Source organism: Grus americana, chromosome 11 (assembly GCF_028858705.1).
Source record: "Grus americana isolate bGruAme1 chromosome 11, bGruAme1.mat, whole genome shotgun sequence".
In the NCBI taxonomy this organism is placed as follows: Eukaryota; Metazoa; Chordata; class Aves; order Gruiformes; family Gruidae; genus Grus; species Grus americana.
In genome coordinates, this window is record NC_072862.1 from 21,490,213 (window position 1) to 21,507,341 (window position 17,129).

Below are 17,129 nucleotides of genomic sequence, written 5' to 3' on the forward strand. Positions count from 1 at the left end.
AAATTACTGCTTGCTGCTAATCAGAAAACTTGTGGTAGGAAAAAAAAGAAATACTGGGTTTTTTTCCCTTTTACTATGTAGAAAACAGAACTCTCTAAGTCCCTGAGTTGAAAGAGCGCAGTGCTGCTCATCCTGCTCCATGTAGTGCCCCGAATGTTGATGTAGGGATGACTTTTGTGAATGGATACCTGCTCCCCTCGGCAGGCAGACTGGGAGGCCTGTGGGGCCTGTTGGAGTTGGCCTCCCTCCCAAGAGCTCTCAGTGCACGTTGCTGGGCTGCTCCCCACGGGTGTGTAGGGGGATGTTCTTCAGATGTGTCACACTGATCAGTCTTGATGGATTCCCCTGCACCCCAAGAAACAGCCCTTTACTGTAACAATGCCACACATGCCATGCCTGTTTTGTGTTTCAAACCATTTAGGCACTGCTAATACAATACTAACTTTGTGTATCATTATGTTTAGGGTTTGGTTGGTTTTTTTGTTTGTTTGTTTTTTTTTTAATTTTGGAGATGCCTCTACTATATTCAGTGTAGAAATTCCTCTGATGGCTCTTGCCTGGTTCACCGAACTTTCTCAAAAATCAGGTAATGAGAGCACTTGTTTTGTTTTTAAGGCTTAGCCAGTCAAATGAATGATCTTCTCCCAAATTGCTGCTCACCCAAAACACAAGACCATGGCTGTCTACATTTGAAATACAGCCGCCATCTTTACGGAATAATTTCTGTTCTCTAGCTGTAACTTGAAGAAGTTGGGGGACAGAACAAAAGGAAAACCAAGACATTGGTCATTTCCTACAGAGCACAGACATGCATGGCTAGCCAGTACTTTCCAAACTGGTAACTGTTGAGGAGCTCCTGCTGGTGCACTCCATTCAGAAGAGCACAGCTGCCTGAGCCCGCAGGGAGAGCAGCTCTGGCGAACACTCCGAGACCCACTCAGGGGACAGCTGCCCACATGTGCTCAGTGCCCAGAGCTGTCCCGAAGCTGGGGGTGGTTCTGTCCCCCTCTGCTCTGGCAGCTGTGGCCTCTCGTTGTAGTTGGAAAGGCTGTTTCCTGACAGCCCCGACCCCAGCCCCACAGCAGGGTGACAGTCCTACCCAAGATGGGTTTCTCGGAAGGAAGGCACGATATGGACAGTAGTTCGCTTCTGCGTCCAGCCCCTGAGGTCCAGCACCCACATTCCTCCCTTCCCAAGGCACAGACATGGGCACGGGCACGCCTGTGATTTAAGAGCACTTTATTGTTCTTTAAGGCTACTTTTAAGTACAAAAAAAAAAAAAGATGGCCTGCCAAACCTTTTTTTTTTCCAGGTGAAACAAGGCCACAAAAGAATGGTATATTACAGATTTACAAACACAGAGAGAATCTTTCAGACTGAACTGTAGATAACCTGGCTCTGTGAAGAAACTTCACCACGTCTCATGACGGTGAGTTCAGTTTAGTTTCCTTCCGCCTCCCCCCAACCCTTTGGCTTTCACGACATTATTGTGTCTAATACATGTTTTACTGGACATATCACATTAAATCTTTATTGCCCTCAAATCCATTTACCTATCTCAGATAAGTAAATGTAACCTTGTAAAACAGCTATTATTGAAAATATTAGCTTTAAAAACATTATCTTATTTGTGTTTACAAAGAAATATAGGAGTCACATTTTCCACAGAGTCCATCTACAGTATTAGTATTTTACTGTTACAATGCTCAGTAGCCTGTAGCAATAACAAACTAGTGGCTATTAATGCTAATGCAGTGTTCTCATAGAATAACTGTGTTCCTGCACTTTTACTGTATTACAGACAAATCTACAACAAAAAAAAAGATCAACTTTTTTCTCCAAACAAAAAAAATGAATGATTACAATAAAGGAAAGGGAAAAATTAAATAGCTACATATCATTAACAAATTAATTGTTCCTCAAAAAATACCTACAAATTTCTCTGTACATTCTTTACGCACAGCGTAACGATGGTCTTAAAGTTACCTATATAAAAAAGTGTTCTTTTAACAATCTTCCTACAGAGAGTAGGGTACTGAATGCCAAAGCAAGGAAGCGTTGACTACCCAGTAAGATGGTAGTGAAATGTGTAAAACTGGGGGCTTAGGTGTTTGGGGGTTTTTGTGAGGTTTTTTTTTTTTTAATTTTTTTAAAGAAAATTGAGCAGCCACCTTTTCAACATGAGTAAGAGCCAATCTCCCGATCTCTTTCTACCCTGCACCTTTTCCAAATTAAATAGCTTAACTTTAAAAAAAAAACCATAAAATAAAAGCCACAATGGACCAAATACTGTAACGTAGTCCATAATACATCACGTGTAGTTCATCTTCCAACTAGTTCAAACTTTCTACACAGAACCAATCATTTCAGGTAACCCAGTATAAAAAAAAAAAGCCCTAGTTGCAACTGTACTGGGAAGATGGAATGTACGGGGGAGAGTAGTTACACTGAACAAGAAGAAGAGAAGCTCTTAGTACTAGCACAGCTGTGGTTTTATGCCTGCCTCTATTGCCTAATTTCTAGTTAGTAGCTATTAATATAGCAAATGATAATAAATGCAGTAATACCTGTATAAAGTTCTCTAATGGAGGAATGTATGCTGCAACTTGGCATAGGTTTATGAATAAGCTTAAAAAAATTAAAGATCCTATTTCACAAACTGTAACAATCTGTTGTCCAGCCAAGATACGTAACAGTAGCAGTTTCTGCAGCTAGTTCAAGGTGGATTACACAGACTTAGTTTTAGGAAGCAAATTCCTGTTAAGCAGACAGCGCTGCAGACAGAAACAATTACTCAGTCATGCGCAAAGCTATAGCATCCTGTACCACGCATCGTATATCTCTAAACTGCGTCATTTGAGGCCTGTCCTGAGGCTGTCCTCTTTTGCTGGCTGCTACTAAAGTGAATATCAAATACAAATATCATAGAGTACAACTGTACCAGCAGTAAGTATATCTAGGATTGTTACTGACAAAAATAAACTAATTCTGAAGAAAAGCTAATAAGTATTGATTCTTACTGTCTATACATTAATAGATACCAGCTATTTTTCATAAAACATGCATCGTTAAGCACTATTGAACCCTCCAACCTCAGCTCTATTCTAACAAACTGCAGTGTTTAGGAAAAAATGCCCGTGTTCTGTAAATTATGCAGTCCAGTTGCAAGCACTAAGCACCTGAAATCTAAAGAGAGAAAGACCTATAACCTGTATGAGACTTCCCCTTCCAAAGCTGTTTTGCTTTAAGAAAAATCAAACTGATAGAAATGTCATCCTTAAACCCTTTTTTCAGCAGTTTGCCCTCAAAATATTAGCGTCTTCCAGAAAGTTGCTGTGCAACTTCAGTCCTCCTCCAATAGTGCAAATCATACATGACAGTTCTTTTCAAGTATATACATACAAAATTACTTCACAGAGGAAAAAAAAAAAAAAACCAAAACAAAAGGCGCAATGTAAGCAAACCAGACAAATTCTAGTCTTGAGAAGCTAATACAAGCAAAAAGCATTTGGGTCAACCAACTAAGTGTAATGGCTTTTGTGGATTAGCGTGCATTATTTTTTTTTAAGGGGCAGCAGATCTGCATCAGAGGTTTCTTTGGTAATTGAGGCAGGAAAAAAGGATGCTACATTGTATGAATCTTTATGAAATAGTTCCTGCTATCATCTTTAAGGGCACCCTTTTACAAACAGGAAGTGAGTACACAAAAAACATGTGTCGAAAACTAATCTCCCCTCCCCCAACACTATTTAAGCACTGTTCAAAGCTCAGTCAAACCATGCAAATTCACAAACGTAACGGTCCTCTCTTCAGGAGACTACGGAGGGCGAGTGATTATGATTGACCATATGAGAGGAGGGGGAAGACTGGCCCCGCCGGGAAGCAGACTCAGGGCTGCTGGAGACTCCATCCTTCGCAGCTTTGATCTGAAGCCACGTATCCCCAAGTGCTTTGGCAAAGTGGTCATCAACCGATCCCGTGATGGACACAGAGTTTGCCACTGGCTCAGGCTCCTTGTAATTCTTGCCCAGGCTTCGGCGGAAGTGCTCTTCCACCACTGGGTCACAGGCAGTGGTAGCTGGATGGGTAGAGGAGGCAGAAGATACGTTATTTCAGCGCAGAATGCCGGCACCCCGTTATAGATTCGCAACCCGCGTTTCCTCCCCTTTCCTATCATTGCGGCATAAAGCAAGACTTCTTTATGGCATTATAGAACTAGGAGTGAATGAGGTGGGGAAGAAGATGGGAGGGGTTAAAAGGAAAAACAAGTAGTAAATGGAGTTAAATATTTTTGCGTTTCTGTGACCTGCAACAGGTAAGCATTTTATATGTAATTATAGTTCTCCCCCAGGCCAGTAACAGCTACAGCCCCGATTCTGTGGAAACCCTCTCCCTAAACAATCACACAGAACTTATAGTTAGGCTTAAATAGAACTAAAGATGGAAACAGTTCTTTAAAATCAGGTCCCAAGGCTGCTGATACCAGTCAGATGCGAGGAGACCCCGTTCTACATTGTGGCATGCCAAAAGCTGATTTCAGGGTTTCATCTTAGTTGACATACTTGTGCTAGGAGCCAGTCAGAAATCTAAATGAATCGTTACCTCTGCATTAGGCACTATGAGCATTAAAATGGTGCAATACTATTACAAGAGGAACAAAGAACCATAAAAATCAGGTTTTGAATGATAATAGTAAAAATTCCTCAGACTAAAGGCGAGAGAGTTGCAATTTTACAATTTAGAAACAATAAATGTGTGTCTAAATGAGATTTATCTTTCAAAAATACTTAAAACTCTCAGGATCCATGCCATTGTCCTGCATGCTACAGAAAGGCTCGATTGATCCTAAAATAAATGTGAGCGTCCTGCACAAAGACCTCTTCAAATGACAAAAGACAAATATTTTCTGAAAACGCTTAGCACTATTCCAAAGCCCATGTAAAGACAGCCGGGGTCTCAATGAAGGGGCTCTCCTTTGACAAGTAACAGCAGCTTTCTAGAAAACTTCTAACATCTTAGACCCCTAAACACTGATTTCACAGGGTTTTACATTACACATTACGAATTTAATAGCTCCTCCAGGGTCTCACTTCAGCTTCTAATTGTAGTTTTCAACTATACACTGATCTTTCTTAAAAAAACGAATTAACCCCCCCCAAAAAAACCTACTATGGACTTTTAGGTTCCTACCTACATCATGCAGGTATTGTTACATTGACCCATTCTGGCTGATGAAGCCCCACTGCCAGGGACATCTGGAAATGCTGCGTGTTAAATCTATGCATCAGCAGGTATATGACTTGAAATGAAAGGGCTGTGTTTTCCCTTGGTCCCACAGTGAAAGAAAGTGGAGAGAAACATCCCAAGGTTTCCCAGCAAGTACCGCATGAAAAGATTTCATGAAAAGTACTAATTGCCCAGAAGGTAAAAGCTAAAGCTCCCTGCTTCGGTTGCTGTAGCAACTGCCATCCAAAGCTTTTTGTGTTATCCCTGCAGAGAAAGGTGGAGGGTGTGTGCTTTGGGAGAGTATTTGTATCGACAGGAAAAGATTCTCGTGACTGCAGCTGAATCATAAAAGTCTACTGACTACTGAAAGGCTGGGGAAACTATGGCTCCTCAAACAAGAGCGTGGTTGGATCTGCTGGCCCTGTCTGCTGTGTGTCAGTTAGAGTAACATAAACACAATGACTTATTTGTCTGGGGGGGGGTCTGTTTGTTTTTTTAAAGAAGCTTTTCAAAACAAGAAAAAAGAACATTTCTCTCTCCCTGCTTTTGAAACGGCAACTTTCTACTCTGGGTCAGGACTGATGCTTAGGAAGACTGCAGAAGGGGTGTGTGATAGCATGTCTCTGGGCAGACAGGATACAAAAAGGTGTCTACTGCTCCACCTCATTTTATTCCTCTCAACACATCAGTGCCTACACAGGTAAGGTTAGCAAGATGACTTTGTTCTCCTCAGGTTCTCCTCAGGCAGTTAAGAGTGTGGACGCGTGACTTACTGCTCGAGGGTCTCCTGTAGGCAGGCATTGCCGAGCCGCAGCCGCTATGAGCAATGGGGCAATGAGAGAGGTTACAGTTCCGGTTGTTCGCAGAAGCACAGGTGATTACAGATGGACGGTTCTAATATGGAAGAAAAAAAGAAAACTCACTCACTAAGGCAATTAGCCAAAGCCGTTATTAGCAGCAGTTCATTGCATAATCGCCTGAGATGTACACTGAACTGAATCCCAGCAGTGAAATAACCCATAAACTATCTAATTCAATAAAGCATATTAAACCCCAAAATATTCAGCTATTATTTCTTTCTCTGATTAAAAAAAAGCACCACATGGCATTTCCATAGTGGTTCTTAGTTATTTTAGTGGTAAGAGGCCATATAGAAAAAGGGCAGTATAAAAGCAAATCATGAGAAGCATTAAAGTGATTTTACAGTGCCTGTTTCAACTTCACAGACATTACACATGAAGAACTAAATGTCAACACATTAAATACTTGTTTCATTCTATGTCCACAAATCCTTGTGATCCCAGGACTCAGAAGGGCTTTACAAATTTTGCAGGTATTTCTCTTCCTAGCATTAATTGAGTTTTAATGTAATAATTTTTCACTCAGAAGTGAAGTTGTCCTAGCCTGACTAATTCTGTATTCCGTACTTGAGCCACAAAACAATAAGGTCCTAAGAGGTAAAATACAGAATCTTAAAGTCATAGAATCTTTAAGTTCATCATCAAGTTCAACTGTCATATGAAGAGCTCCCAAGCCAGTCTCGACCGCAAGTACTTTCCTGTTGTAATTAACCTGCCTTTCCAGCACTACTTAATAAACATCATCCTTTTTCATGCTCAACACCTGCAAATTCCCCAAAATGTCTGTTCACATAATTTCAATTCCGCAGCGTATACTTTGTACAAAGTGTAAACATAAAATACTCTTCTTACAGTTGTTTACTACATAAATGTTCCATTGAAACAAGGCCTTAAGAAATGTCACAGTTTCTCCAGGTGACTGAAGGGCAGTAATACGAGTATCAGAATATTTTGGCTTTGCATCTTTGGTATATTTTATGATGCAAGGAGTCCATTTTGCTAGACTCAATGCAAGCGAATTGTTAAGTGTCCAAAAGATTAACAGAATTGAGGTAATTAACACAGTTTTAAATGTCTTGTCCATTTTACAAATCTCTGCAGCAAACCCACAAAAATCACTGCTTTACCTACCACCATACAAAGTCAGTGAGGAAGGAAGGAGTTTTCATTGTTTAGTGGTACTTTAGTTTAGACAGAGTAATAGCAAGACCAAAGAAAGAGAGATGAGCTTTCAAGGGGAGGTTTAATGCTATTTGTCTAGACACAAGGGGAATGATGCCATTTACAATCTTATTTACTTTTTTTACTTTGCTGTCAGTGCAGTTAAAAAAAAAAGTGAATTACTTGATTTTTCTGTAAACAGTTCACATGTGGAAGTATTTATTTTCTTTTTTTGTAGGGCCAAGATTTTGTGTATCTATGAAGTGGCTTTTGAGAAGCCTGCATATGCTTATCTCTTCAGAAGAGTATTTCAGACATGCAAGAGATGGGAAGTAGAGAGAGGCAGGTAGTAAAAAAGTTTGTCTCAAGAATGCAGGTACCAACATCACAAAGGATGTGAGGCAGGATAAGGCATCTTACAGAATCCCCTGGTATCGTTCTGTCTGTACAGGTGCACTGAGCAGACTGTACATCTTTATATGAAAATATTGAGATCAGCTGAGTAGCAGTGACCACAGTAGCTGAATAACCCTACCTAAAATACAAAGGCATTTTTTTCCCCACCTCTTTATTAAAAAGATGAAATCCCATTCAACATGGTAAGGTTAAAAAAACCCAAAACCAACAAAACAAAACAACAGATCATCAAACTACAGTTTCTTATATTCAATACACTTGTTTCTTTGTTTGATTTCTACTCTGTGCTCTTAGCAAGGTCTTACCTCAACATCCTATTTTCCTGAGAAAACAGATTGTAATCTAGCTCAAAATGTCAAAGATAACAAAAGAGAGAGGAATCTGGTAATGGGTGACAGGAATCAGCCCAAGTCAAACACACCAAAATAGACAAGTGTCGGTGGTGGTAGCTGCTAAGCTGAGACACAGTGGTAATACTATCAAAGGGCACCAGTGTCGTCAGTGGAAGCCTGTCCCTTCCTCCTCTGTCATCACGGAATGCCGAGAGCAAAGCGGAGCCGCTCTGCACAGAACAATAACTCTGCAATCTGTGTGCCAAATGATGCAAGATATCAGCAACGTTAGTGTAAAGCTAGGCATTTTGGCGTAGCAAAACGTAAGAGACTACTGTACGCAGCCAACCACTGTGAACGTCTACCCGGTAGATGTAAGTACATGGCTCCAGTGACAAAAAGCTTTCATAACTGCATATGAAAAATCCCAACCTCTGAAAGATCATCCACTCAAAGTGTTTACCCTTTGCAGGGTATCACAGCAGGGGAGTAAGGCAGGAGGGGAGGGAGGGCGGGAGGGAGGGAGAGCTTGGGTACACGGGCCACTTCAATTTCTCAACACTGCAGCTCATCACAACTCAGTTACCTTGCTTTGTCTCTCCACTTGTGAGAGGGATAAAAGCAAGTCTGACATATAAGAAAACTTACTGTATAAGCTGCATAGAGATGGCTTGTCTTCAGCAGTTCCAAAGGAAAACAAATACAGTGTACAAGACGGCAAGCCAAAAACCAACCAACCAGTCAAAACCAAACCAAACCACTCCAGCATATGGAAATAAACTATAAAATAATTAAAAAATCATTGCTTTAGGAAAAGTCATTATGAAATAGTGACACAACATTGCTCTGAACAACGCAAGGAATGCTTTTGGCTGGCTAAACTAACTAAGGTCATTCCAGCTTCTTTCACCTGGAAAATTCAGTGCAAAATTCTCCTTTCTGCCCTTTCCATCTGGCACCTCTCCTTCAGCAGTCCCGGCTGGTACGTGGGAGGAAGCACGCGCTGACTGCCAAGAGGAGCACAGGTGAATACCCTCTTTACCTGTGCACTGCATCAGTTATTGCCTAGGCAGGTACTGGAGCTCCGTTCAACCACAGACTTTGAATTCCCCACTAACGCACATGCGCTCACAAGTTTAGCAAAGCATCAGAAAAAGCAGAAAAGCCAAGAAATCTGTGCAGATAGATTTAATCATCAGTGATTTATCCACATTAAACACAATGATCTGTGACATTCATTGTGCGTTTTTAAAATACATTTTGCCTGAAGAATAGTATCGCCTACCTATTGTAACTCGCAATACGTTCTGCTTACATCTGGGAAGTCCTCGTTGTGCCTACAGCAAGGATTCCTACAACCACCCAGAGTTTCTTGTCAACCTAGAAGCCAGTACCTGCTGCCGTTCCACAGAAGTCAGTGTAGGTGTGATGCCGACTGTTCGGGTTGCATCCATGCTGTTTTTGGTCAGTGCTAGAGGTTGATCCATGGTCAAGCTTGGGATTGAGGCATACACATGACTGGCGTGAAGGCTCATTGTTGGGGCAGCAGCCCTCTCTATTGGGCTGCGACTTCTCTCTCTGTGCTCCTTCCGATAATCTCCATTGGCAGTCTTGTTTCTAAGGCATTAAAGAAAGAAAGGTCAACGGACTTACTGTTGTTACAAGCCATAATGAGATATGCAACATTAAATCCCTTTAGGAAACAGGAGGCCATGCATTTTGCTTGGTTGGGAGGAGGGGCATAGAATCCCTCAGTGAGGTATCCCTGGTCTATCCAGCCACCTCCCTGCAAAGATACGCCAATGATTTACAGTTGCAAGCTCTGGCAACCAACATTTTTTTTCAGCCTAGAATTTCTTCAGATACTTATCTAAAGGCACCACTGAAAGTAACAACTGATCACACACCTCCTCATTTAACATATTATTAATCCCACTCCATCTCCTAACTGCAATATTCTCTAAGCATTGCTGAAGCCCAAGAAAAGTTTATTTTACTCAAAAGACATGGCTGATATCAGGAAAATGCAGTGGGTCAAGGCAGGAAGCAAAACTTTCAGAGCAGAAAATGAAGGGAAAGCAAACTACACTGCACTCATCTCAGAATCACTGCATTACAACTGTTCGTTAAAAGAGTAATTTCAAACTACTACTAAACAGTAAATCTCAGTAGATCTACTCACATAAACAGCCTATCATTCACAGCAATTAAAATAATACTGACTCTGTACTGAAGTATGAGATATTTCAGTTTGCATACAGCAATGTAATCGTCATTAAAGGGAAGGCAGTGAATCAAAGGAAAGCTACTTCATTCCTATTGGCAAAGGCAGGCGTTCATATCCACTTACTTAGGTAAGCATGGGCATGACTGGCAATCTGGAACCTCCCAGTATGGTAAGAGTTAACACGCTGCAATGCCTAGTGCCTCACTGTGAAAGAGCGAACTCAGTCGATCTGACAGATAAGCACTGGAGGGGAAAGCTGGTTCTATGGAGAATATATTCGGTCTTCAGAAAGCTCTTGAAATAATAGTGAAGCGGCCTATATGTCCTGTGTGCTATTAAGAGGGCAAGATCCATTTACAAGGGTTTTTCTCCCCAGTTTTTAAAGCATATCATAGCAGATTAATATGCAGAAACAGTCTTTAAAAATGCTCAAATGAATATTAGGCAGAGACAGAAAAGGAATAAAAAAATGTTTTTTGTAATGCTAGAAATTAAGATGTACAAATAGTATTCAATATTGAAATAAGTTACAATTCCAAGCAGCTACTGCCTATTTCAACATCTGAGAAAGTCTCTCAAAAAGGAATGCTGACAGCTGAGAGGAAAAAAAAAAAGCCCTGCCAACAGAGGAAAATAAGGAACCCCAAAGCTCATCAACAAAAATGCTACAGAAAGATCTTGTGGGCTTCAAGCTCCCCCAGTGCCGCTATCCCGGGTGGCCATACAGCCGTGCTGACAGCTTCTCGCTGTCAAGGGCGTGCCTCGGGGAGAATCCGAAACACCACTAGGCCTGTCATGTGGGGATGCTCTGCGGTCCTGCCCCGTGAGTCGGGGTGGTCACTGTGTTGCACGGAATTTGTTCAAGTGCCTTTTGAGACCAAGTAAACTTTCAGCCTCGACAGCATCCCGTGGCAGTCGATTCCACAGTTTAAACTACATAGTTTGTTAAGTACCTTTTCTTCACAGCCTCTTTTAGTTTCTTTTAAACTTAAAACCTAATGGCTTGGTCTGCTATTGCCCTAGTTCTTGTATTAGAAGAGAGAGAAAGCCATCGCTCCCTGCTTATCATGTTCATGCCACTCCTGAGTTCATCTCTCTGTTCAACAACCTATTTTCTCCAACCTTTGTCATCCTCGTGGCCCTGCTCATGTAAGAGCTAGAAAAGCTGTAATCTTTTGTGAGATGAGGGTCCAAATCTCTGCTGTATTCAGGAACAGGGCCTTTGCTGAACTAATCACAGGTCTGCAGTGCTATTCTTCAGCCTGCTCAAGAGTCACTTGGTTGTGTAAGTTAGAAATCCACTATTGCTGCCTGAATCAAAACTCAAGTCATTTATCATGGTACAAGTTAGGGTTAATATGATACCAGGCAGCCGGTGACTTGAAAACCTCGGGATGCAGCTTATTCTCTACACCAAATTCCCCTGACATGCTTAGGAGGGAACAGCCAACAGAGTTAACAATGTTTTTTGTAACCATTTGGATCCCCTCCCTCCACCCTCCTGCCTATCGCTTGTCCCTTTTAACTAATTACAAATTAGTGGTTGCAGATCAGCAGAATTCATCATAAAATCTAGCCTTTAAGGTTTCACAGCTGGTGCTCAAGATGTTCTCTGAAAATCATGTGTTTCTTGAATCCTTCTTTATAGGCCAGATTTAGACACAATAAGCAGCACACAAACCCCCAGGAAATTCATTCTCACAGAGCTACATCTCGATCTTTTGCCAACTTTGGTACCATTTCAATTCACAAGACTACTTTGCAGCATCAGCATTCAGAAGAACGAAGTTTAGAATTGCATTGCTCTGAGCTAATGACTGATGCAAATGTGTGACTTAATGGCAGCACAACAGACTCTATATTTAAAGTACAGTAGCCTCATCTTGAATTACAGTACTGAAACAGCTACTGAACACAACAAACTAATCCTTCACCACCCCTTAGGAAGCAAGCAGGGAACTTCATAAATAGTACGCCTTTGCAGACTCTTTTGTACCTGGACAACAGCCATTAGATAGCCTGGGAAATAACAACATGAAAAGACACTGGTAAAATCATTGTTCAAGTGATAAAGGCAATGCTGTGTAGAGATGGCTCGTTCTACTTGCTGCAATGCAGTAGCTTTAGTGGCTGCAAACCAAAAATCTTATTTTTCAACTAAATATTACCTGGTCTTCTGCAATTTAAATAACCATTTGGAGGCTGCAAAATGACATGTGGTTCCAGCAGGTTCCTACTTTTCACTCAAAGAAAAAAAGAACCCTGTTCAGAATGATTATATTTTGCTTTAATAAGCACAAGGTGATTTTCAAAGGAAAAACTTTGTTTCCCCCACCAGAAATATTTGTAAAATGAAACAAAAAAAGGTAGCTACACCAGCTGTTTGGTTTTTTTTTTCTTAGAAGTGGGATTTCAACAACTTGGTGCCGCATTTACGGGGTGGGGCAGGGCTGTCAAGTGACCAGTGATGAACAAACCTACTGAAATTCCCAAGCAAAAGAAATTTTCCATCTTACACAACGGTACCTACTGCACTCATCCTCACTTTAAACAAAAAGTCATAGCCCTAAATATTGGTGAACCGCTGCCAAAAAAAATGAAAATTAACTTTTCTGCTAAGATTTTTGGAAGAAGGGACCAACAAACTGGGAAATGGGATCAGCCTGACGTCAGGAAGCAGAGCACAGTAGGCAGACCTTCCCTAAAGATACCTAAAATTATTGAGTTATCTCAGTAATCTTAGCAGACCACACCCTGGCCCTTTCTGTAGGCAAATAATTCCCTCTTCCTAAATTAGAACAACTCCTCTTCCGGGCAGGGAACAGTTTATACTCCACTCCTCAAAAATCTTCTCAATTCATCTACCTTCCACTGTATAGCCTTGGCAAAAAATGAAAAATACCTGAAGCCTCTACTTCCACATCACTTTTTTTGTTTCTGAGCCCAGCTGAAAATTTTACAGCACCATGTAGAATAGTAACATGATAGCTCTGCCCTTGGGAAAATATACCAGCACTTCTGAGTCCCTCCTATTTCAATATAAATAGCAAATCCTACAGACATCTGACTCCACTTGTAAAACAATTGTACATAAAATTATTTATAGACTATTCATCAATTTCATACTATTAAATAATTCCATTTGAAATGTAACTTTAAAAATAATTTTCTATTAGAAACAAAGTTTGTTACAATTTTATTATTATAATTTATTATTATTGAGAAAAGTAATTCTTGTTTTGATATTAGATGCTTTGTCTGAAGGGACAATCAAAATTGCACGTGTTTGAAGATAATTATATTTCACTGAAGTGAATTAGCTTAAAAATTCCAGATGCACTGTACAAGTATAGAGATGACCCTCTTCGTTCAAACATAAGGGCAGAAAATTACAAAGAAGGATTTCTGACCATGCTTGAAAAATAATTTTAAAATATATACTACAAATAAATCCAGCTGTCCAAACAGCTTTACCATCCCTCGACTCCACTTTGTCTTAGAAATCAGCATATGAAACTCTGGGCTCCATCTTCAGCGGTCAATATGCCAGCGCATCTCCACCGGCTTTAAAAATAGCTAGCAATTAGTATCAGTGAGAACCTGAGCAAACAGCAGGCAGTGGGACGCTATTACATCAGCCATACCCATCATCCTTACTTCCCTTCTAACAGAGGTATTCAAGCTACTTGCAGGTTTATTTTAGCAAAATTACATGATTCCAACCTTAACTTCATTTCTCCAACACTTGAAAAGCAGACATTGTTTTCCATGCTTCTCCCCAGTGAATCATAACGGAGGCTCCAGCACTTACCAAGCATCATGTGCTCAGATGGATGTCATACCAAACCACACACATCCTGACTGCTAGCCGAAAGTCTGCTTCAGTTTGGATCTAAATAATGTTTGGTAATTGAAAGCAATGTCTCAGTCCTCCTCAGGAACCAGTTCAAAGGTAGCTAAAAGGCATTGTTCTTAATATTTATATTTTTGTTGTACAACCGCTCAATGCGGCTGTTCTGTTCACTGGCACAGAGTGGCGGTAATTCACACTCATCCTACAGGAACAGACTAACTCTGCCAGCTGCTTTAAGGAAAAGGGGAAGAAAAAAAAAAAAAAAAAAAAAAAAAAGAGGCCCACCGAAGGGGACAGTTTTGCTGCACTCACTTCCAGCCTGCAGATCCTTAAGGAACAGATGCCAAAAGTATTACTGTACCTCCCAGGGAAGAAATCACAGACGTTTCACACTCCCTTTGGCAGAAATAGAGCTCTAACTCGAAATGGTTGTACTGCAGGAGTGTGTTTCACTCACAGAACAAATACCCGCTTACAGTATTTTTTAATTATCATGCAAGATGTTTTCTTTATACAAACACAATGCATAATATTGCTTAAGAGTAAACTTTCATTTGTGTAACCTAATTCAAATACGATTTAAATATTTTCAGCATCTTTATAATACTTGCTTTCTCACATCTTTTACTCCATTTATTCACAAACTCTTAAGTCTGAAAGAGGACAGCTGCTTTTGTTAAAGACTACTTAAAGATTTATAATCCATTGATAGAAAATACCTTCTCCACATGATTGTGATAATTTCCTGCAAAAGTTTTTACTTGCATACATTAATTCTGTTACTGTGAGGTGAGAAAACAAGAATCTAAGGTAACATTTAAAAAAAAATAAAAATCCTAAGTGTTCCTTACCCAGAAGTTTTTAAGCAATCCAAATTCGCTAAAAAAAACCCAAACAAAATCTGAAAGTATTAACAGTTTGCTCTTTGAGTGCCAGCCAGTTATCTGAAGTATTCATAACACGAAAAAATACTCCAAACAGCCCAATACACTCTTCAAACCACATCTACTTTGAATGGCTGCCCTTTTTCATCCCATTTTATTAGCTTTATGCTTCCCTGTTACTTTGAGTAGCCTTTTTCTTTTATGGCTTAGTACTCCATCCCAAAAAACTTTCAAGTAGGCAACTTGCAAGAGATTATTGTTTTTGCAAGAATCACTTCTGCCACAGAATCCGGACATCTGATGTGGTTTCCTGAGAAAGATAAAGAATGCCCTCCCCTTTTTGCCACTGCTGTTATTTAAGTATTATTTGTACAGTATATTCCCCCCTGCAGAAAATCTTTTGGACAAACTGAAGATCTTCGTGATCACCTTTCTCACACAGCACTACGGCAGCTATGCCTCCTGCTATGGTGCTGGAGGCCCCACAACATCAGCCTGCTAGCCAGCTGGCTACAAAGTAGTTCTTCAACCCAGGTCTGTAGCTGGCAAATCCTCCATTTCTTCCCCCAGGAAAGAAGCAGGTGGCTAAGTCTTCACTTTCTGCCTCAGGCCAAGAAACCACTCTGCAAAGGCACCCAGGATTTTAAGCAGTGCCTCAAAGCTTCTCCAGCCACCAATAATTAAACTTAACTCTTCCAGAAAAGAGCTTTTGTTCTTTTGAATTTTTCAACTTGAGCATCTGGCCCAGTTTGGAGAATTAAGCATCATATTTACAAAAGTTCTTTTGGCGTCACCAACTGTACCCATTTTCCCCTGCTCTCTCCACTCCCCTCTAATCGGAGTTCTGCAGTTCCTTCCCTTAAAAAGTTTGAATTCACAACAATTTTTTTCAGCTTAGTGCTACAGCCAATGGAAAGACCTTTGAGATAAGAAGTCAAAATAAAACCACTGAAAACATACTTACAAGAAATAGGTTAATCTTAGATATAAACAAACATAGATCAGACTTTCTATATTTATCCTCACCAAAACAAGATTTTCAGAGATAAAATCTTGGACCAGATAGTTACTTGCAAATGTAATCAACCAGGAGAACGGATTTCACAGTAAAAGAAAGAAATTAATAATATGCTGTGAAACACATAAAGGAGTGTTCCATTACTGTCTGCCTGCACCAAGCAAAAATACTCAGATCCAGAAGAACTTCCCTTCCTGAAGGCTTAATATTCACAAGTATGAAAGAATGCAAGAGAACCGCATGATGTAAGACCTTAGTCAAAAGCCAAACCCACAAAACTGAAATCTAAATCTAATGTACAGTAAAATCAATTAACACAATCTCAGATCCTACTTATTTTTCTCACAGGAATTTTTTTTTTTTATGTTTGGCCATCTTTTCTCCCACACTTATAGGACAGTTTTAAAAGGTAGCACTGGTTGCTTTATGATGGTAATCACTCATTCCATCCATCAGTAAAACTCTGGGATATATTAAATGAAAAATCTTGCCACAGCTGGAACACATGCATACATATACAATCCAGAAATGATGACAAACTTCCTTTACTGCAATAGGTACAGACTGCAGGTTACCTGTAAAAATCAAAACCGGTAATTCAACTTTATTAAAAAAAGAAGAAACAAAATAAAGAAATTACCGCAGAACCTCTGCTCACTAATTTCTCTGCTCTACACTTCTACTGCCTGCTCACTCAACTCCAAGCCTCCTACATTTAGGTTCTCATTTTGGGTGGCGCACCTGATGGCTCATTTTAAAGTACCATAATTTTTTGAAGAGGCTTTACATGAGGCTGTACCTGAGATGAAAACAACAAAATTTTAACATACAAATATCTGGAAAAAGTCTGAAATGGCAAGTGATCTCATTCATTCTGCTGAGGTAACTGTATATAAGAATTAGCCTGTTAGGAAAATTAAATACTTTTAAAAAAAAAAAAAAAAAACAAAACAAAAAAACCCAAAAAAACCCCAAACAACTAATGGCTCCAAAAGTGGAGATGGAACAATAGAAAGTTCCAGCCTTTCCCTATTACCATAATAACAAATGTCTAGGCATAACTGGACATTGCAGTAATTGTAAGAAGTTTCCTAAAATGCACAATGATTTCTGGAGCGTAAACACAAGCCCATTTCATCTCTTCAAAGTTT

General features: G+C 40.1%; 1 protein-coding gene across 2 annotated transcripts in view; it reads right to left on the bottom strand.

Annotated features, from left to right (window-relative positions):
- Nucleotides 1-1,224: 1,224 nt before the first annotated feature.
- The window catches only part of VGLL4 (vestigial like family member 4), an 89,976-nt gene continuing 74,071 nt past the window's right edge, over nt 1,225-17,129 (bottom strand). For both annotated transcript variants that reach the window (XM_054838793.1, XM_054838792.1), the window contains 3 exons: nt 9,391-9,613; nt 6,000-6,120; nt 1,225-4,078 (listed from right to left, as the gene is read on the bottom strand). In XM_054838793.1, coding sequence (XP_054694768.1) covers nt 3,810-4,078; nt 6,000-6,120; nt 9,391-9,613 — 613 coding nt within the window. In that variant the 3' untranslated portion in view covers nt 1,225-3,809. The remainder of the gene's footprint in view (nt 4,079-5,999; nt 6,121-9,390; nt 9,614-17,129) is intronic.